This window comes from Ictalurus furcatus, chromosome 28 (assembly GCF_023375685.1).
Source record: "Ictalurus furcatus strain D&B chromosome 28, Billie_1.0, whole genome shotgun sequence".
NCBI classification, from domain to species: Eukaryota; Metazoa; Chordata; class Actinopteri; order Siluriformes; family Ictaluridae; genus Ictalurus; species Ictalurus furcatus.
In genome coordinates, this window is record NC_071282.1 from 15,852,251 (window position 1) to 15,875,163 (window position 22,913).

Here is a 22,913-nt window from a genome sequence, read left to right on the forward strand (position 1 = left end):
TTTGAGACAGACACTACAGACCTTTCCACATTCACATCCACACACACTACGCACCGAGGACACTTTAAACTGCGTCCGTAGGGAGCTACTGTGTGTTTGCTGATCCTCTTGAGCTTAGTTTACAATGCCGTCAACGTTATAGCTACATATGAACGTGGTGAGGTTTGATGGGAAACGAATGGAAGATGCCGTTAGGTACGAGACCACCTGCAGCGCTTTTCCAGCTCATGATGTTTTTTGCACTCATTTTCCTGGTTTGCGAGGCACAATTATTCACAAACCACTGGGCGGTGAGAATCACTGGAGGTCCAGAAAATGCCGATCGGATTGCTGAAAAGTATGGATTTCTGAATATGGGACAGGTACGTAACTTCAGCGCTGTGTAATGCTGTGTTTCCTGAAAAAGCATGATTTTTCCTACTGTGGCTTTAAACAGTGATCACCAGCTTGTTTTGGTTTTGCATTTACATTTACATGTACAGCATTTGGCAGACGCCCTTATCCAGAGTGACTTACAGAAGTGCTTTGTAGTCTCCACCAAAAAAACAACAATATATCATTGTGCTAGGCCAAATAGGCCAGAACTAAATCATCAAGAGGATTGGAGATGGTGATGTTGGTGATAATATTGGAGATTATTGATACAAACGTGCTGTGTAGTTGTTATAGTTAGAACAACACGTTAATGCATATAAAACTAACTCAGCTCTTTTGACTGTAGATTGATTAATGCACTAAATGATTTAGATTTTGGCCAGACAGGTTGTCCTAGGCCTTCTGAGGTAAATGGCTCAAGTTTTGGCCAATAATAATCATCTATTGTAGTTAAGATTTGATTTACTTTATGTTTTCAAAGAACAAACTTTTATTCATCAGATTTGTCATGATCTTGACAATGATTTGACCATTCTTTGGACTACCTCAGTAGGTCACTAACTCTTCTATAATGTATGTGTGCAACCATGCAAGACTAACCCTCGACCCACAATCGCCACACTGCAGGGTGTTGCAGTGCAAATGTTTAAATCACCTTGTCTTTTTTCCTGTCGTTTAAGTACTTCTTCACACACCGTCTCAAACACTGGACCTTATTTATCAGTCATTTTTGTGTGAATGTTTTCATAGGCCAAACCAAACGAAAAATCTCCACCAGATTTACAAAAGTGTCCGTAACACTGATTTTCTTCATGGATTCATGGCATAGTTGATTTCCCTTCAGTGACACTTACAAAACCCCATAAAAGGCAAAGCTCACATAGCTGAAAACGGCAAAATGACGACTAAACGGTGAAAGAGCGCTGCCAAAGCGTGGTGTGCGATAAATCTTCCCATAATGCATCTCAGACACTGCGACATGTTGACTACCTCAGACACAGAATAACGCTTCCACTTTTTATAGGGCGCCATTACTTTTTATCCTAATTTAATGGCTAGTCGTATTTGTCTTTTAGATGGGATGAACTGCACTCGGGTCTCGTCAGCCAACGTCACTAATGCTCTTGTGGCTGAATGAACACAAATCCCCAAAGCCATGCTCCAAAATCTAGTGGAAAGCCTTCCCGGAAGAGTGGAGCTTATTATGACAGCAAAGGGGGACTAAATCTGGAACAGGATGTTCAACAAGCACAGATCGGTGTGATGATCAGACGGCAAAAACTTGGCCATATAGTGTAAAATTGCACGTCCTCAGTTGAGGTTAAAACCACTGAGTCTCCTTATATGTAAATTTCGACAAACTCAAAAACTCTCTAGGATACGAATGATTTTCTGAACTCACTGGATTTCCATGAACGCCAAATTTCTTGTGTAAATGCTCCTACAGGCAATTTACGAATCCATTTGTTTGTATCCAGCTTAATAAACAGGACCTATTGTGTGTAAGAGTTACAGGACATGCCATCTGTGTTTTAATCTAGGTTAAGTTATCATTTAGCCCAAGTCAACATAATAGCGCTATGGCCACGTGGAATCAGCGAGTAAGCATCAACCAATGGCTTAAGCGCTGACTATTTTCCTCTAGGTCAGGTTGCACCTTGTTGGTAAGTTTATCAGCATTGTAAGGTGAGCTGCTGATTGACTCAATGGAATACATCAAGGATGAGTGCATAATTTATACCTGTGCCAGTCATGATGTAGCTGCAGATCTGCACAAGCACGTCTTGGATGCACAGACTGATCCTCTTTTTCATGTGCTACTGCAGATTGGGGGTCTTAAGGACCACTACCACTTCCTGCACCCAAGAACCATCAAACGTTCCACTGTAGCAAGCAGAGGGAAGCATAGCCTCATTGCCACTGAGATCAAGGTACACAGATCATGTGTCTGCTGTTACTGAGACGCCGATGAATAGTTTATGGTCAGACTACACTTCAACAGACATGTGCTTGCTAACACACACACACACACACACCTCAGCCCACGAATATACTAATGCAGCCTCAAAATTGCCAGCCTTAACTAATCATGTTCAATTATTCATTTTCAAAATTCGTTTCTGTAATTTGTGTATGCTGTGTCACCGTACGTAATCACGCACCTCAGATATAATTTCACTGTTTCTGGTGTTAAAGGTGCAGTGGATCCAGCAGCAGTTGCTTCACAGGAGGGTGAAACGAATCAGCAGAACCACTGAGACCCAGTTCGGCAGCTTTAATGACCCAAAATGGGACAACATGTGGTACATTGTTAGTATTGTTCACAACACAATTTTAATATTACCGCCATCTGAAATTCTGAGTGTATATTGATGTGCACTGATTTCGTTCCCAGTCATCACATGGGAAACAAGTTCACCGTAGTTCGCACACATTTCTGATTTGTGCAGTATATACAATAATCCTCTTTTGGAGTACTGGTGTGGCCATAATCCCATTTCTTCTGCTTCCAGTCTTTGCAGTACATCTTAAAACAGAAATGATTCAGTACATCGTAGAGACACAGAATGCACTTACACTTTCCCTTTGTTTACCATAGCCTATATATATATCTGACTAGATTTAATTCTGATAATTTGCTTTAAAACAGGATCTCAAAACCTTGCCACTCACTGACTTTCTTTTTCCACCCTCAACCTTGTTTTAAGGCTAGTACAATTTGGTGTAAAAATCATAACCCTGGAAAAAACTGACTTGCTGGCTAATGAGCTGATTACAACAAATTAAATATCAAAATAAATGTCTTTGCTGTTTAGCATAAGAAAAAATACATTCTTTGGTTAGCAATATATCCTTAAACACTTAAATTTCAACTATTACTCATTACCAAAGAAAAATGACATGTATGAAGCAGAGCCTGGGGCTGATTTCCTTCTAGCCCAGACTGTAGATTCATGTAGTATATCAGTGACAGTCATGTCAGGTGGCTATACTTGGTGAAACACCTCTTAGATTGGTGTCCATTGGGTCTGCTTCATTGACTGATCCATAGATTGACACATGATTGAGAAGGTGCATGAGAAATACAACATTCTGTGTAATAAATATGAACATGGGGGACTACTTCGGAGTGCCATCAGAGCAGAAACTAGAAAACCAAGTATGGGTTGTCCAGTCGAAGTTCAAATTGCACAACGTACATGTGTTATTTGGTTTGAATGAAACATCTGGCAAATGTCGGTCCTGGAAACTTCAATTTGTATTTTTTATCCACTGTCTTAATAAAGACGTATTTAATTCTTGAGTATACTGCTAATTTAAGGAATTCTCCATGTAATTAGTTCGAATTATTCATGTAATCAGTCCTATATTCCATTGTAGCACTGTGATCAGAACTGTCTGACTGACATGAACATTAAGGCTGCATGGAGCCGAGGCTACACCGGGAAAGGAGTTGTGGTCACTATTTTGGACGATGGTGTGGAGAAGCAACATCCAGACCTGAAGCAAAATTATGTATGTGCTCCATATTCTATTGCAATCATATTTCCTATTGTATCTACGTGGTTACTTATGTTATTGTGTCACTATAAGGACGCACGAGCTAGCCATGATGTTAACGGGAACGACGCTGACCCAACACCACGATACGATGCAACGAATGAAAACAGGTCTGAAAAGATCTAAAAATGATATATTCAAGATATTCAACAAAAACTGGACAAAATTTTGTCATTAATTTCTTTTAGACATGGAACCAGATGTGCTGGAGTGGTGGCTGCTACTGCTAACAACTCACTATGCACCGCTGGAATTGCCTACAATGCCAGGATTGGTGGTATGTCTTCAAATTAGAAAACCACTACCTCTGTATTTCCAACCAGTTGATATTTTCAGCCTAAAGCACCTCTAATTCGATCTTTAGGTGTCCGTATGTTGGATGGTGACATGACGGACATGGTGGAGGCCAAATCGCTGAGCCTGAGCCCTGAGTACATTGATATTTACAGCTCGAGCTGGGGGCCAGAGGATGATGGTGGAACTGTGGATGGTCCCGGACGCCTTGCTGGTCTTGCTTTAGAAAATGGCATACGTAAAGTAAGGTTCTGTGTGTCGTTTGTGAAAACTCATATGACGATTTGTTTACCCCTGGAATGATTACTAACACCTTGGCTTGCAGGGCAGGAAAGGCCGTGGTTCTATCTTTGTCTGGGCATCAGGAAATGGGGGAAGAAATCAAGACCACTGCTCATGCGATGGTTATACAAACAGCATCTACACCATCTCTGTGGGAAGCACCACCCGGAGCGGCCGGAAGCCCTGGTATCTGGAAGAGTGTTCCTCCACTCTTGCCTCCACCTACAGCAGCGGCGAGAATCTCGGGATTGTGAGTGATTCATTGCATTCAAACTGTTTTTAAGTGCATGTTCCAGGGCTTTTTTCTCCATATTTACGGATAGGAGGCTTGCTAAAGCTTTTAGAGTTGATCATGGCAAGAGATTAAGACCGTGCAGAAATCTTTATAGGCCAGGTACTCAAAGCTCTACTGACTTGATGACTCATGGTCTACCATTGTGGTTGGTCCCACATGGATATCTTAAAATCTGTACTTCCAAAAACAGTTTATGCTCAAGTCTTACCCTTGCTTCACTGGATATCCTCACCTGGAAACTGGATGCTGAATTGCTGCTGTAATTCATAAAGACAGTCCTCTGTGTATTGTATTTGCAGGTGACAACGGACCTGAAACAGCGATGTACTGATGAGCACTCCGGCACCTCGGCCTCAGCCCCCATGGCTGCTGGAATCATCGCGCTGACTTTGGAGGCAAAGTAATACACAACTACTACACATAAAGATGCTATATCTTATAGAGTTTGTGCTTTTTGAGCAAATTGACCATGTGTTAATGATCTTTCTACCACAGTACATAATCATTGGTTCTATAATTGTAAATATGCTGAAGGTTTCTATAAAGAAACATTTATTTTGTATTTTTGAAAGGAGTCTCCAGTGTCACTGCTTTAAAACAGTCGGCAGTAAAGCTGCAACTTTAAGACTTTGTACTCTGTGGTTTCTCGGGACATGAGAAACTGCGTAATCTTGTCTTATTAACTTAAAGTAAGAGGGAAAAAAAGAACATTTATGTTCATAGCTGCTGTAATGTAAGTGAGAACAAGAATATTAATATTAAATGTAACTATAAGCAGGGCACATGGTGGCTTAGTGGTTAGCACATTCACCTCACTCCAGGGTTGAGGGTTCAATTCCCATTGTGAGTACAGAGTTTGCATGTTCTCCACGTGCTGCAGGGGTTTCCTCCGGGTACTCCGGTTTCCTCCCCCAGTCCAAAGACCTGCATGGTAGGCTGATTGGAGTGTCCAAAGTGTCTGTAGTGTATGAATGGGTGTGTGAGTGTGTATGTGATTGTGCCCTGTGATGGATTGGCACCCTGTCCAGTCCCCGCCTTATGCCCGATGCTCCCTGGGATGGGCTACAGGTTTCCCCGTGACCCTGAAAAGGATAAGCAGTATAGAAGATGGATGGAACTATAAGCAGATAAAAAGTACACAGTGTCTTTCTTTAATAAATTAAAAATGGTTTACGCTGGCAAATTGCTGTTATATAAGAGGAATAAAACACTGTTGGACATGTTGTTGTTGGGAAATAGTCAACATTGGGTTGGCCATGTAACACCATCTTGTTTTATTTCTTACTAACTGCATACATTCCATTGAAATTGATTAAATATATTCAAATAAATATTAAATATGAAATTTATGGCTAAATTCTTTGTTTTGACTTTTATTCTTTGGTATTAGTCCTCTGCTGACCTGGAGGGATGTGCAGCATATCATCGTGAAGACTTCACGCCGGGGTCACCTGATTGCTCCTGACTGGCACACCAATGGAGCAGGAAATGATGGTAACATTAGCAGGCTTTCGTAAAACCCATCCAGAATCTATGCTCTTTATAAATTAGGTCAGATGTGATGGACACAGGGAAACTTTAAAGCTGTGCATATTATATTGCCTAGACAAAAAATATCAAACGTGGGCAGAGCGAAACCAATTTTATTTATATATATTTATGTGATGCTAATAGTGTGTCTTTGTCAGTCTTTTAAAGTCTGCATTCATAGTAACACTGTTTTGAACCTACCCCCGAGTCCCTCTCCTTATTTAAGCTCTAAAATAAGCTCTAAATAAAAGTATTTTAGATCATGTTGCTTTTCTCTTGACTTTATTTGCACATATGACCGTGAAATAATCCAAAAATAATCAGATTACATTACTTTCATATTGTGATACTTGGATTACGTTACTGATTACATTTTTTATGAAGTCATTTGTAACTGTTACGAAATACATTTTTAAAGTAACCCTACCAACCCTGGGCACAGGGTACATCATCTGGACATTGGACACCAACCCTAAGCAGTGCATTATGGGATTTCACAAAGGCACTGCATATCCTGTCTTACTTCCACACACGGCTACAAAATGACTGCCAAAATACGGCACTATACAGGGTGTAGATTTGGAAGTAATGTTAGGATTGTGCACAAATGAGATTTGAATGAGATTCAGATTGCTCTCTAATGACATAACGATACATATTGGAAATGAAAGTAGTAAAAGAAGTGTTCATCATTAAATGGATCTATAACAGTGAGCCACCTGTATGGATTCGGGTTGATGGATGCTGAGGCGATGGTGAAAGAGGCCGAAATGTGGCGACAGGTTCCCACGCAGCATGTGTGTGACGAGAGCATATTACACAAACCAAGGTAATGTTACACGTCGTATCATTTTGAAATGATCCATCACTGATAATGATAAAGTGTTTGACTGACCTCAGTTTTTCTCTTAATCTCTCACCTCCCAGAGTGATTAGTCCAGATCGGGTGTGGCTGTTGGTGCACAAGTCTCTAGGTTGCTCTGGCCAGCCTGGCAGGCATGTGACATATCTGGAACATGTAATCCTACGCATCACTATCACACACCCACACCGTGGAGATCTGTCCATAACCTTAACCTCTCCCTCAGGAACCAAATCTCAGCTCCTCGCCATCCGGTAAGAGCTGACTGGAATCTTTGAACATATATAAAATATATGTGAAATAACGAATGTAATACCTGCTCAAAATGATTTCATCACCCTTCAATATCCAGCACATACAACTTACACAGGGAATTTTATGGAGGATGATACACATAAACAATCACTGTGTGTTGGTGTTTTTTGCGCAGACCCAATGACCACTCCATTGACGCCTTTACGAACTGGGAGTTCATGACCACACACTGCTGGGGCGAGAGAGCAGCAGGAGACTGGATCCTAGAAATCAAAGACACCCCATCCCTGAGGAGGAACGCCCGAGTACACGGTGCCCAAAATCAGTTTGCAAAATTACACCAGTAGAAAAACGTATTGTCAAGAACTTGGGTGGCTGAAGTGGTTAGAGCTGTTAGCCACAGTCATGTAAATAAAAAGTCTCAAGAGGTTTTTTTTTTCTTCATGGTGCCTAGGTAAACTCGTAGAATGCAGTCTGGTGCTTTATGGCACCTCTGAGCATCCGTACAAACGGCACGAACAGCCCCGGTCAGCTGAGATGTCCAGCGATGATGACACTGAAGAATATAATAGTGCGTTTTGTTCTGTGTTCACTGTAATCATTAACTTTAATGAGATATAGCTGTACTGTAAATAATTTGCCAGCTACTTCATTTCTGTCCTCTCTTGCACTCTTCTCTATTTGCAAAAGGCTCTTGTGATCCAGAATGCAGTGAGGACGGCTGTGATGGACCCGGTCCACATCAGTGTATTTCCTGTTTGCACTATTACTTAAAATTCAAGAATGGCACCAGGTGCAACACTCATTTCATTCATGTCACAGATTGCTCAAAAGTTACTCTTTTGAATCAGACCCTAAGACTGATGGTGAGTCTGATGGTAAATCCCTGTGCAGGATGTGCATGTCCCAGTGTCCACAGGGCTTCTGGGGGGACAGGAAGCGGTGCAAGAAGTGCTACTCTACCTGCATGACGTGTACAGGAAGCCGTGGTGATCAGTGTTCGTCCTGTAAGCCTGGCTACCATCTGGACCAGCAGACAAAGAACTGTGTGACCAGCTGTGGAGATGGATATTACCTCGATCACGGCAAGTAGGCAGCGGAAAGAAGAGTGTGTGGAAAGAATAAGAAATTGTTGACGTTTAGTAAGACGCAACCTAATTTCTAAATGGATTTCATGATATTTGTTAAATTCCTACAACATTTTGCACATTGCGAGGTTTTTTTCATCGTGCTCATCGTGTCTGTCCGCGTCAGATGCTAGCATGCTAGCTAACCTGACAACTTTAAACAGGGTAAAAGTCAACGATATTGTAGTTGTATGATCCAACCCAATATCCAGACTAAACTGTGAACGTCTTATTACTGAAATAATCCTTACAGAAAATCTCAAGCTAAAATCTCAGTGCTTCCTCCACTTTGAATCTTGTGCGTTGCAATCCAAAGAACCGCCCCTTTGGCGTTTAATGGAAAAGTAGTTGTGCTAATGGTCAACAACGGAAATTCATATAATTTGAGGGGTTTTTTTTGTTTGTTTGTTTGTTTTGCAAGATTTAAGTAAAGTATGTGACGAAACGTTCCATTTTTTTTCTGACTGAATCCTAAAGCTATTAATAATAATCTGTGTGTTTTGTTTGAATTCCTATCACAGAGGAGAACGTGTGTTGGAAATGCAGCGACAATTGTGTGAAATGTACATCGTTCAGTGTCTGCACCGAATGCCCAGAAGGCACAAGGTAAAGAAATTCTTTTCAAAAGCTACTTTAATTGAAGATGAGAAATCTTTGCGGACATGGGCAATCGTACTGTATGCTCGATTCAGTGTTAAATATCTTTCTTTTTTTTCTCTTGCTCTTTCTCTTAGCCTGATGGGAAACAGATGCCAGAAGAGCTGTAAGACTGGAACCTTCTATCAGGAACAGAAGGATTCCTGTGAACCATGTCACTCAGCCTGTGCCACCTGCTCAGGTACAGTACAGACTAATAGATACACCTTTAACCTTACAAGTCTGATGTCCTTTTACAATAGCTGTGGTGCTACCTGTGGAGTTCCACAAGGTAAGACCACTGCTCTTCTGACTGTACCTGCTACCTTTAGCTAATATCCGGAAGGTAATATGTTTACATGTTTCACAGCTATACTGAAAATACACAGCTATATATTTTCCTTCCTCTTGAATGTCCACAGCGTCGACAGACTTATCAATAGTGTGTCAGAAATTACTACAGCTTTCTACAGCTCGATCAGAACAAAATATAGATACTAATACCTAGTATTACATTTAAGGAAAAACCGAAGCATGGCGTTTTGCTTTCTTGATCAAATCTGAAGTATGAATCCTCGGTGTAAGTTTCCAAAATCCCGCTTTATCCCTCATTTCAATTCCGCTACTATCATTTTATTTCTGTTTACTTCACAATTGTAAAGATCTTTGAGGTACAAATGGTATGACCGGTGCTCTATACATAAAGTACAACATGCGGTGAGAGGCAGAACGCAAGTGTGTAAACTCTGTGCTTTACTGGGGCAAATCAAATATAAATCAGGATAAGCTATCATCAGTATCAAAACGCAGGCAAAACCAGAAATAACATGAACAAGACATGAAAATGAGGCACGGATATACAGTTAGGTACTCAATACATAAATGTATGGAAAGACTTCGCAATGAGACACTGGTATGACAAAGTTATCCAAACTAAACACAGATCAGGTGAACACAGACAGCTAACAAACTACTGACAGGACAGAGCAGAGACGGGACTAGAACAGAAAAGGAAACAAACTCAAGGAAATGTTGTCCGTCGCCATGGGATCCGTGACATAATGGAGGAAACTGTGACAAATTGTATTATTATTATTAGTAATAGTAGTAATAGTAGTAGTAGTAGTAGAAATAAACCAAGCAATTTCAGATTGCAAGCAGTGTGTGTGTGTGTGTGTGTGTGTGTGTGTGATAATGTTCAGCTGCAGGTTTAGAGTCGTGTACTCGCTGTGCTGATGGGTATGTGATGGAGGAATGGAAGTGTGTGTCCTCCTGCAGTCATGGCTTTTATCCCACACAAACCCCTTCTGACCTCACAGGAAAAACTCAAGGCAATTGCAAGAGGTATGTGTGTGTGTGTGTGTGTGTGTGTGTGTGTCTGTCTTTCTGGTCATGTCTGTGTATCTGCTGTTGAGTCTCTGTTGGGTTCTGAGATCTTTATCACTGCCGTTAGTGTGTTTAAAGTCATTTCCTGGTTCTTAATAGTTACTAGTCTGCTTATTTTGTGTTTACTTCCTGCTTCTGCAGCTCTCCTTGTTGTCTAAAATGTCTCTCGTCATTATCCACACAACCAAACCGTGATCTGATGTATGTGGCGATGAGCGTTGATGTGTGAGTGTTGAGTGTTGATATGCTCTACACAGGTGTGATGTGAGCTGTCTAGCCTGCATAGGGCCAGGCAAAAGGAACTGCAGTGAGTGTGTGGAAGGGCTCATGCTGCAGGATGGAGCGTGCGTCCTGACTCATAACTGTGCTGATGGTGAGTCGGTCGTTTTAAAAACATTAGCAAATGTTGTTATTTTACCAAAGGATTGAACATCAAGGGGTATATTTTTGTGCATGTTTGTGCATGTGTGTCTTTGTCCCAGGAGAGTACCAGGATGACCATGGGAACTGCAACGCATGTGACAGCACTTGTCTTAAGTGCAAAGGGCCAAAAAAAGATGACTGCGTCTGGTGCGCATCCCCCCGGTGAGGGTTTGTTTTCGGCATTCTTACTTTAGGTGTATCCTTCTCTCATGAAAGTTGTCCTTCCTTGCTTGGAAATTGACGCCAGGTTTAAAACATACATCAGAATCATACAGCTACAATCTGTGTTGTTGGTTTATCATATGCATGTACAGTGTATACTGTATAGAGCATTTTCAAATTCATTCTATAGAATAAAGTGTCTAAGTGTAACTCTGTTTGTTTCTGCTCTTGTTTTGTTTCAGTTTGTTGGACGAGGGTCAGTGTGTCGTGCGCTGCCCGGAGGGTAAATACGCGTCTGGTGGACAGTGCCGTGTGTGTGACCATACCTGTGCTCAGTGTGTGGATGCTGGCCTGTCCGACTGCACCAGCTGTGACAAAGGTGAGCGGCTACTACTGGAAATGTTTGGGTTTTTTTTTAAATAGAGTTGTCTGTGTCTTTTTGCTTTTGAATGCTCATTTCTGGTTTCAAATATACACTCTGACCACTTTATAGCTACACGCATTAGCTCTATACATTGGAAATGGTCCATGGAAATGGACCACCACTGAACTGCTGCTAAATGTGCATGTCTGTGTTGTTTAAACTTATAGACCGGTTTGGCCAGGACCGCTACCTGTACGGCGGGAAGTGTGTGACCGCGTGTCCTGTGGCTCATTTCCACACTTCAGAGAAGATATGTGAACCATGTCCTGAGCACTGCAGTCGTTGCTCTTCTGCCACACACTGCCTAAAGTGCAACAGTTCCTACTACCTCAGCCAAGGAACCTGCACGCCCCTCGAGTGTGGAGAGGGTCAGTCTGCTTACTTTACATATTTACGACTACTAAGTTTATTATCATGTTATAGTGTGGTGTGTGTGTGTATGTATGTAGGTGAGGTTGAAGACCCAGAGTATGATGACTGCATGGCCTGTGAAGAAGGATGCAAGAAGTGTGTGCTCTGTAAGTTCTGGACTGTGGTCCACATTATTATTATTATTATTTTTGTTGTTGTTGTTGTTTATTTCTCTGTGACACTGACTGACTGTCCTCGTGTGTTACAGATAATCCCAAAAACTGTCTATCCTGCTCTGATGGCTATTACAAGTAAGAGCAACTTGTTGGGATTCATAGAGGGATATACTGTAGCTTCTTTAGTAGCAACTTACTGTATTCATAACCAGGTTTAACCATCCTATTTACCACCACAACATTAAATGTAACTATAAACGGATAAAACGTACAACTTCGTTCTTTAATATATTCAAATGTGTTAGTATTGGTAAATTGTTGCAATATGAGAGGAATAATTTTGTTGCGTTATATATTATTATATTATGGAAGCTCTGAGATTATTAAATGTCTTATATTAGTATAGCATTTGTGTTAGCTGGCACCCAAATGTTAATTGTGTATCTGTAGGTTTGAGGAAGGCTGCTATAAGAACTGTCCTGCTAAGACCTACGCCGTGGAGGGCACGATGAGCTGTATGGCCTGTGAAAATGACTGTGTCAGCTGTGAGGAAGACGAATGCCACTGGTGCGAGGCGGACTTCTTCCTATCTGGTAAAGGATGGTGATATATATATATATATATATATATATATATATATATATATATATATATACACAATCTCATAGAATTTTACTCAGTAATAATAATAAGACACAGCTTATTATTTAGAGATTATTCAGATGTTATGCAGTGAAATAGTGACACTAATAGGAAAGGTATGTGGCAGCAATGCCTCTCATTGGTTTTCCCTTTTTTCTCAGCTTCAAAATGGCTTGCTTTTCTCCCATAGACAGCTCTCTGGTCTTCGTGTCGGTTTATCCTTTTTAACAACAAATGCAGTCTTCACCGGTGATCCCGAAGGCTAAAACCGAAGAGTAGTCGTTCAGAGCTATTTATTGTTTAAACAGTCAATCTAACACGACACAGCTGGGCAACAAGTAACACCTGTCAGTCGCATGTTCCAATATTTTTGCTCGCTTACAAATTAGGGGGTCTGATACAAAACATGCTATGTTCTATGTCGTGTAACACATCTACATGTAAATACCAGGAAATAAAAGCGCATTATCTAAAATCCTGCTAAAGCAGGACAGCTAAAGTAAGGTAAATATGGTGTCCCTTTTCCCGACCAGCTTAATACAGTAATATTACAGTAATAAGTTCATGGTTACCTTGTCGTTTCCTGCAGATGGAAAGTGTGTGCGTGAGTGTCCAGAAGGATTTTACGCCGACGAGGACACTCAGGAGTGTGAGGAGTGTTATACAGGCTGCAAGACCTGCACTGGACCGGAGGAGGACGAGTGCGTTAGATGCCATGAAGGCCTGGTAATGGTGAACGGAGAGTGTGAAGCAGAACAAGAGACGTGTCCTGATAGAACCTACGTCACCGGTGAGCCACATACACTGTTATGGTCTTTAAAGGGCCAGAGACGATAACTAATGTAGCAAAAATAGTCAAAATGATCAAATATTTGTCATACAATTAACAGTACAGTGTAAGAAGACAAGAAGAGAAACTGTCCAGCATACGTTAACGAGTCTAAGGAGTTATTTTCCAAACAGTACACTTGAACTAACAGCCATATTGTTTTTGTGTGTGTGTCATTCAGAAGAAGGAGAATGTGAGGCATGCCATCCCTCATGTGAGGTGTGCTGGGGTCGGCTAAAGAATCAGTGCACCACCTGCGTCACAGGTCTGTTTGATGATTTTAACATCTATTCAATTCAATTCAATTTTATTTGTATAGCGCTTTTTACAATAGACATTGTCTCAAAGCAGCTTTACAGAAATATCAACATGGTATACAGATATTAAAGGTGCGAATTTATCCCAACTGAGCAAGCCACTGAGTGGCGACGGTGGCAAGGAAAAACTCCCTAAGATGTTTTAAGAGGAAGAAACCTTGAGAGGAACCCGACTCAGAAGGGAACCCATCCTCATCTGGGTAACAACAGATAGTGTGAAAACATCTCTCCTCTCTGCCATATTAATGATTTTAACATCTCTCCTCTCTGCCATATTAATGATTTTAACATCGCTCCTCTCTGACTCCGGCTTGGTTGGAATGAAAACCTGCACCCACACCGGCCCTTTCCGGATAAGATTGGACACCCCTGACTTAGACATTTAGATCCACTGTTCCTCAGACTGGTCTGTTTTGTAGTATTTCAATATTTTGAGCTCAGGTGTGTGTGTATATGTGTGTGTATGTGGGTGTGTGTGTTTCAGGACGGTATATGAGTACTGACCAACAGTGTGTGACACGGTGTCCAGCTGGAAGCTTTGGCAGTAAGGAGACCTGGCAGTGTGAGGCGTGTCCTCAGGGCTGCGCCCAGTGCCAGGATGAGCAACGCTGCACTCGCTGCTTGTCTACTCGCAAGAGCGCCCTCTACCTGCAGAATGGACAGTGTTTGCGCCAGTGCACCAGGTTAAAAGCAGATTTTCATTCCATATTTGTGAAAGAAATGGACATTTTCAGTGCACGCAGTGTTTGTATTTGGAATTCAGACTGGATTTAGCTTCCTCTGGCCTACAGTTTGTATCACCATTGTTATACATAGATGTTAATTTTATGTATAAATCCATTCTCTGATAAATGCATATATGTATATCAGTTGTGTGTGGGTGTGATTTGTTTTACAGAGGCTACTACCCTGCAGGAGCCTTGTGTAAGAGCTGTGCACCAGGTTGTGCATCGTGTGAGCAAAGTGCCACAAACTGTCTCAGCTGTCAGCAACCATTAGTGCTTCACAATCACCAGTGTGTGAAAGAGTGTCCACCCGCACACACACTCCGGGGCGGTGAGTGTATGCCCTGCCCAGACGGGTGTCTGCAGTGCTCTGAGGAAGGCCAGTGTACAAGTAAGGAACAGATACACAAGAGAATGCTACATTTCTGTTGTTCAGTTGTGTCTGGATATGCACTGAGGTACTATGGTGAATAGTTCTAGCTCATGAGGAAGGAAGTACACTTACAGTACATGCACTCTAAGGTCTTACGTTCCTTTAAACCTGATGAGGGAAGTGATAACAAGAACTAACTTGTTTTGGGAACATTCCACGGCATTCCACATACCTAGAAGCAGATCAAAAAAGTACATTGTACGTGTCATTCTTTAATAAATCAAAAAAATATGTACCCACTGACATTCGTACTGTATAATCATTGGCAATTGCTGTGGTACCTTTGGGCTGGTAACAGCGACTCTGCATCACGCCACCCATCTGTGATTATTTTCCTATAACAACACATCACAAAGTGTTTCATTCCTTACGTCATGCCTGAAAAATATCATTCAGGTGTATATACACGCAATTTTATTTAACATCCTATTACTTCATCATAATCAGAGCTTGTGTGAATATATATTCACACCTGAAGAGAGGTTTCTCTTTTTGCTCACCATCTCTAGAGTGTAAAGAGGACTTTCTGCATGAGGCCGGGTGTGTGTCTGCATGTCCTGGAGGATTTTATGAGGAGGAAGGTGTGTGCGCGCGTTGTCACTCAGACTGTGAGCTCTGTCATGGGTCGGGTCCTAACGACTGTGACTCCTGCGTCGATCCTGACAGAACCCTGCACAGCGGGACGTGTGTGTCAGCCTGTCCATCACAAACTTACAGAGACAGCAGGTCTGGGGAGTGTATGGGTGAGTATAAACACACACAGGAAGAAGCAGTAACTGGAATGTTCGTATTAAAAATAATACACTTGTAAACAATTGTTTACTGACAGGATGACATGCTTATTATAAAGTGTGTTAGGAATAAAATACTAACGTAACGAGGAGGGTTGTTATAGGAAATTCATTAACGACAGGTGGTGTAAAGTGATGTTGCTCTTACACCCCAAAGTTGATTATTTTTCTATAACAGCTCATCCTAAAATGTTTTATTCCACGTATACCACAGCAATCTGTCAACAAGTAAACACTTATATTAATTAAGAACAGCATATCGTATTTTTATCCAGTTATAGCTACGTTTAATGTTACGAAACATCTACGAAAAGCACGTTTTTTACTTCTATCAAGGAGAACAACTATAAAGAGTTGTTCTCTTACCAGCCTGTAGCATCCTGAAGACTTTCCTGTGTCTGAAAACGTACAGCTTTACTACAGCTTTACCTCTGACACTGGAGACTCCTTCCATAAATACGAAATGAACGTCTTCAGAAAGCTTCACCAAAAATTCTCGAGCTCAACGATTTAGAAATAATTTTAGAAAGAGTGTATTGATTATATATATATATATATATATATATATATATATATATATATATATACATTTATTTAAAGCTTTTTTCCTACATCTAGCAACACGAGGCACATTTACTCAAAGATTCGCAAGTGCATGTATCATATTGGATTATTATTGACCATCTTTGGTATCCATTACTTTTATTGTCGCTGGTGTTGTCCAGTGTGTCACAGCACCTGCCGGACCTGCTCAGGTCCACTGGACACTGACTGCACCAGCTGCCCAGAGGGCCTGAGAACGGACATGCATGGACGCTGTGCCACGCCCACCAGTTGCCCCTCACACCACTACAGCGACCGCGACGGCACGTGCCACCTGTGTCACAAACACTGCCAACAGTGCTCCGGCCCGGACCACAGCCAGTGCCTCAGCTGCTACCCGAACCACTACCTGCTGAGTGAGTCAAAGTGTAAAAAAATACACCACGGCTTTATGTTACACTTTCGACATTTGAAATGGTTAATAAACCTCATGCTTGATCATTGATAGGTCGAGATTTTGTACAACAAACTCCGCCCTAATAGTTCTTTGTCTTCAAAAGAATATCATTTTTGGAACAAGCTTCTGAGCTCTTATCTGAAAATGTTCCAGAATCAAATTGTTGTCATGTTCCTTTAACAGGAAGCAAAGTGGCTTAGTTTGCACATTTGCCTCACACCTCTGGGCTTGGGGGTTTTAAATCCTGCCTCCTCCCCGTGTGTGCGGAGTTTGCATGTTCTCCTAGTTCTTCGGGGTTTCCTCCGGGTACTCCAGTTTCCTCCCCCAGTCCAAAAACATGCATTGTAGGCTGATTGGCATTTCCAAATTGTCCATAGTGTGTGAATGGGTGTGTGATTGTGCCCTGCGATGGATTGGCACCCCGTCCAGGGTGTGCCCTGAGTTCCCTGGGATAGGCTCCAGGCTCCCCGCAACCCTGTGTAGGATATAGAAAATGGATGGATGGATGGATGGATGGATGTTCCTTTAACATAGACGTACTGATCAGAACTGTCGTTACTTCCCTCTGCTGACGGACAGCTTGTGTTATGTATCTGCAGACGGTTCCTGTGTGAACGAGTGTCCCACAGGTTTCTTTAGTGGAGAGACCCAGAGATGTGAGCCGTGCCATCCAAACTGTGTGAGCTGCACAGGGCGCCACAGCCATGAGTGCCTGAGCTGTAGCACTCATCTGTATCGAGAGGGCAAGGAGTGTGTGGAGATCTGCAGGCCTGGGTAAACTCACACACACACACACACACACACACACAGAGCATATCGCGAAGTAGCAGATGTACACAAACCCACACACACTAACCCACACACCCATCTCCTTGTCTGTTGAAGTCACTACGCAGACGAAGAGTCGAGGGTGTGTGAGCAGTGTGAGCCGACCTGTGCAGAGTGTGCACAAGCCGAGAGGTGTGTGAGCTGTAGAGAAGGGCTGCTGTTCATAAAGAAACAGGGCCAGTGTGTGTCCTCCTGTCCATCTCAACACTACCATGACACAATCCACAGCACCTGTGAGCCCTGCCATGCCACCTGCAGGACATGCACAGGTACGGAGACGCCTCTTAGAAGATCAATGTCAATGAAATGAAAAAATAATACAGTGAGAAGGGAGAGAGTGATAACCGGTGTACCTCAAGGATCTGTGTTTGGCCCTGTTATGTTGGTTGGCCAAACCGTTTTTTTAAATTATTATTATTATTTGGATGCCATTTTCTCCCAATTTGGTCATTTGCTAGTTCCCACCCAGTAGCTATTTCTCCCCTATTACATGACAGCTACAAACTGTCGTGAAGGTGAAGGCTAATGCATGCTTCCTCTGAGATCTGAGACACGTGAAGCCAGACAACTGCATATTTTTCAAACTGCTGCTCAGGCTCCATCACAAGGCAGCGCAGTACACTTGGAGGGCCGCATTTTGCCATCTTCCACATACTATACGTGAGCTCCCAGAAGCCCATGATTGGCTAGTATCAGTCTGATTGACAAGGAAGATAAAGTATGCCATCCCTTATACCAAGAAAGCATAGCTAGCTTTGCTCAGTCAGAGTCCCGACCACAGACGGTTCTGGCATTCGAACTTGCAATTTTCCAAACATACCCAGTCTCATGTTCCTGATGTTAAAGCAAACCTGCAAGATCAGGAGACAAAGTGAGGGCAAGATGGTTGTCAGTTGTTACCCCAAAATCTTGGCAACCATAAGCCAAGATTGATGGTGATGAAGTGGTGAATTGAAGATGACAAGAATCACTGTCTTCAAAAAGGTTGGTTGGAGGTCCAGAGTGTTGAAGGCTGAGGCGTTCTCTGGAGGGAAAGGATATGTAGCTCTTGGTATCATCAGTAAAACTTGGCTAAGAACAGGATATACCCAAGAGTTTTTTGTAACGAATTATCTGAAGGATCAATAGCACATGATAGGTCTTTATTTATGTGTTTGTTTTGATCTACTTGTAAAGAATCTTATATCATATCTAATCGTTTGTAGGTAAAGGGGTGAAGGAGTGCAGCTCATGTCATCCAGGAGACTCATTCTCAGAGGGTACCTGTGATTCGCTCTGTGCAATGGGGGAATACTACATGTCTGAGGTACCAATTTGGCAATATAGCAGTTAATACTTTTAATACTAACTCCACGTACCTGCTATACTGCTGACGGTTGGCAAATTAAAGGAAAAGCCCAAATAAAGTTTCAACAGCTTCAATATACCTTGTCACAAATTCTGCAAGTCTCTGGAACTGTGCTGAAGGGATTAAAAAAAAACAACAACAACATATTTCCAAAAGATATTTGGTGTTGTCATTATGGTGGTGTTCAACTGGTTTGAGATCTGGTGTGATGGTGTGAAGACCATAGCATAAGATTTACACCCTTTTCATCCCAATCAAACCATTCAGTGAGCCATGCTGCCTGGTGGATGGGGGCAGAGTCATCTTGGAAGAGACCACACTCATGAGGATAGAAAGGTTTCGTCATGGGATGAAGATGCTCATCTTTAAGTGGTCCTAACCTATCTATTTGATTAAAAATAAATGCCCCCTACAGCATAAGAGCCACCATTTTTCCTTTAATCTGTCATCTGTCTGTATATATCACTTAAATGTGACGTGCAGTGTACTTCCAGGAGATTTGTGATCCCAGTGATACTAGGATTTCGATTATATACATGTTTTGCCAATGTATTGTTTTCCACCAGGAGGAGTATTATAATTGTAAACCCTGTGACCAGTCATGTTTGGCGTGTCAGGGACCTGGCCCACAGAATTGCACCGGCTGCCATGCACAGTTCAACCTAGCCGCCGGTGGGCGCTGTCTGCCTTGCTGTAAGGACCAGGATGCAGGAGAGAAAGACACCACGGCAGTGCAAGAGGACTGCTGTAACTGTACACAGACCAGGGGTATGTTAATTACTGCTAAATCAAATCAACATTAAATCATATCCTGTGTAAGATCCTATATTTTCTACAAAAGCCAAGCATAGATATTATTAAAGTAACACGAGACACCATTTTAATTTGAACTGCTTTAAGTTGCATTAAAGGAATTTATATTTTACTGCATTGCAGTTTCCTGATAGACAGAGTGTAGCCTTGTGTACAGATGTGCTCATGGGCAAATCAAAATTGTTCTAACGTGGAAGCAGGAGCAAATTCATTGGTTCAAACAGCCAGCATTAAATAGACATTAGGTAAATTTTCCTATTTAGGGGTGCAAACTTTTAAATATTGAATGATAAGACTATCAGAGGGGGCAAGTACGGTGGTTTAGCACGTTTGCCTCTCACCTCTGGAGTTGGGATAGCTTCTTTTCCAAACATCATACTTGCTTAATATCAATCCTCGGAGTGCTCTTTGCTAACTTGGTTGCAAAAATACAGTAAATATTTCAGCTGGAAAATATTGAGATTGAGCATTTTGTAGTTCAGCCATATAAATATTTACTGTTGAAGCCTTAAGACGGCTCACACGATGCACAAACTCGAACCATAACGACGAGAACTCTTACCATTTTTAGCTGGTATCAGCTAACAACCTAGCTTGCTATGCAGACTTTAGATTTTAACATTTAGCTTCAGTAAGAAATCTTTTTAAGAGATTTCATGGCTTAACTGTAGCAACGAGGAGCTTGCTTGCTGTCATTATAGCTTTGAAGACAGAGATCCAAGAGAAGGCGGCCTGCTTGTGCGACAGTGGGAAGTCACAGTGTATACTAGTCTAGCCAGGTTTTTATTTAAGTTGGATGAAATATGGTGATGAAATGTTTTCTAGTCAACATGTCATAAATTCTCCATATATTTGTTTACTAACAAGATGGTGCTTTTCCCCCATCACTTTGTCCTCCATGTTTATTTTTCTTGCTCGCCTGCAAACCTGTTACCTGATTGGTCGGGATGTAAAAAAGTTCTTGATGTTGAGAAAAAGTGTGAATGCACGCTAAGATACCTAGTAGGATCCTTTTCTTTAGTGTAGTAACCTATTTATTCAGTGGAGCGTCTTTACCTACAGCCAGATTGTTTTCTCTCCTTCAAGGTGAGTGTGTCCTCAGCACAAACTTTGCCTTCCGCAACCATGAGGAACTGGAGCACTCAGGCAACATGTTCATCTTCATCACCACCTCCATCCTGCTGCTGCTGGTTCTCGGCGTTGTAGTCGTATTCGTCGCACGCTCGTTCTCCAAACGGCCGGCCCCTGAAACTGCTGTTGCTCGTGGTTATGAAAAACTAGGCAACAGCAGTGGACGGGACATTTTCCGCGGAGGTACGACATCATCCTCATCGACGTCATCCAGGCACGCCGGAGGGTCTGGATCTGGTTACGGGTATTTACACGAGGAGCAGCTGGTGGACCTGCGTGACAGACGGACCAGTCAAAATGATGATGACGAGGATGACGAGGATGAAGATATCGTGTACATGGGGCAGGATGGTACGGTGTACCGCAAGTTCCGCTACGGGCAGCTTGGCGAGGACCAGGACGATCAGCTGGAGTATGACGAGCTATAACTTCAAATAATCAGTAGCACAAATGAAATAAAATGCTACAGGAGATGGATTAACGTCCAAGCTGTATAACACAGACAATAAAAGAAGTTACTGTGGATTATTTTAATAGTGGTTGACTGTCTAGCTTAAAATGATTTGATGAGATGATGTATTTAAATTAAGTGTCTAAACACATTTACCTAAATCAGGTAACCATGAGTTTGTACAGTTTACTAGCAATTTGGCAAAAGGTACCATTTAATTAACTGATTAATCTGTAATGTATTGCGTTTACATTTGACTGAAACATATCCAGCTTTACCTCTTGTACTGTTTGTTTTCTGGCAACCATGTGGACAGAACCATAAACCTTTTAACTGTTTAAATGTTATTTTGTGGATGTACATGGTGATTAAGTTGCCATTTCTTTAATAGGTCCTTTGCCTTGGTTTGCTGTCATGGTTTTGGGTGTGGACGTGTTTTTGTGGTCATATCTTCAGTTTAATGCAAATGTAATGACTTTTGTTGAAATAAAACATAAGAACAGACCAAAAAGGAACAAAACAAATAAGACACACATTCCACAGACAAGGGTAAAAAAAAAATCTGCCCAAAGACAAATAAATGTCATTTATAGCAATAAAATATTGTGCAGGGCGCACGGTGGCTTAGTGGTTAGCACGTTCGCCTCACACCGCCAGGTTTGATTCCCACGGCTCTGTGTGTGCGGAGTTTGCATGTTCTCCCCGTGCTGCGGGGGTTTCCTCCGGGTATTCCGGTTTCCTCCCCCAGTCCAAAGACATGCATGGTAGGCTGATTGGCGTGTCTAAAGTGTCCGTAGTGTATGAATGGGTGGGTGAATGTGTGTGATTGTGTGCCCTGTGATGGATTGGCACCCTGTCCAGGGTGTACCCCGCCCTGTGCCCGATGCTCCCTGGGATAGGCTTCAGGTTCCCCCGCGACCCTGAAAAGGAGTAAGCGGTTGAAGAGGGATGGATGGATGGATGGATGGATGTAAATATCGTGCAAGAGTTCACTAATATTGTCAGTAAGAAGAGTACTACCATGGTTCAAAAGTTTGCACCCCCCCTTGTTTTATTTCCCTTGTATTATTTGCCCTTGCCTTTATAACGACCTCTTTTAAATTTTCTGAACTGCCTTTTAGTCTTCTCTCCTGTACTATTTGGATAGACCACACCCTAATTCATTTACCCCAGAAGTCACAGTGCCTTTTACAAACCAAAACCAAAACGTTCTTCTTCTTAAAAAAGAAACAGATCAAACAAACAGACAGACAGACAGACAGACAGACATAGATAAAACCAAAATTTTTTTTGTCTGTTTACTTGTTTGCTTAAATTATTGTATTTATTATTGTTTATTAACTAAATGTATTTCTTACTGTATTATTAGTAGTAGTACTAGAAGTAATATTTATTTGTTTGTTTGCTTTTTACCTAATGTTTTGGATAATGGACTTGTTTCAAACTAACCCCACATGTAATTATAG

The 22,913-nt window shown here is 41.8% G+C and overlaps 1 protein-coding gene across 1 annotated transcript; it reads left to right on the plus strand.

Annotated features, from left to right (window-relative positions):
* Nucleotides 1–29: 29 nt before the first annotated feature.
* Nucleotides 30–22,244, plus strand: pcsk5a (proprotein convertase subtilisin/kexin type 5a). Its single transcript, XM_053618713.1, has 37 exons — nt 30–362; nt 2,202–2,306; nt 2,572–2,685; nt 3,757–3,891; nt 3,970–4,046; nt 4,125–4,213; nt 4,301–4,473; nt 4,556–4,762; nt 5,107–5,207; nt 6,198–6,301; nt 7,049–7,166; nt 7,265–7,453; nt 7,630–7,766; nt 7,909–8,025; nt 8,145–8,247; nt 8,349–8,539; nt 9,103–9,187; nt 9,316–9,419; nt 10,420–10,561; nt 10,861–10,976; nt 11,086–11,188; nt 11,431–11,567; nt 11,780–11,980; nt 12,062–12,130; nt 12,232–12,274; nt 12,590–12,732; nt 13,371–13,571; nt 13,792–13,875; nt 14,412–14,610; nt 14,826–15,043; nt 15,595–15,828; nt 16,602–16,835; nt 17,476–17,650; nt 17,762–17,973; nt 18,910–19,010; nt 19,619–19,820; nt 20,952–22,244. Exons 1-37 carry the CDS (start codon nt 168–170, stop codon nt 21,422–21,424), a joined length of 5,631 nt encoding a protein of 1,876 aa, XP_053474688.1. The 5' UTR covers nt 30–167; the 3' UTR covers nt 21,425–22,244.
* The last annotated feature ends 669 nt before the right edge of the window (nt 22,245–22,913 follow it).

Coding starts and splice junctions, on each gene's coding strand:
- pcsk5a (XM_053618713.1), top strand. CDS start 168: ATGGGAAACGAATGGAAGATGCCGTTAGGTACGAGACCACCTGCAGCG. Junction 15,829..16,601: donor CAGGTCTGGGGAGTGTATGG/GTGAGTATAAAC, acceptor GGTGTTGTCCAG/TGTGTCACAGCACCTGCCGG. Junction 17,651..17,761: donor GTGGAGATCTGCAGGCCTGG/GTAAACTCACAC, acceptor TGTCTGTTGAAG/TCACTACGCAGACGAAGAGT.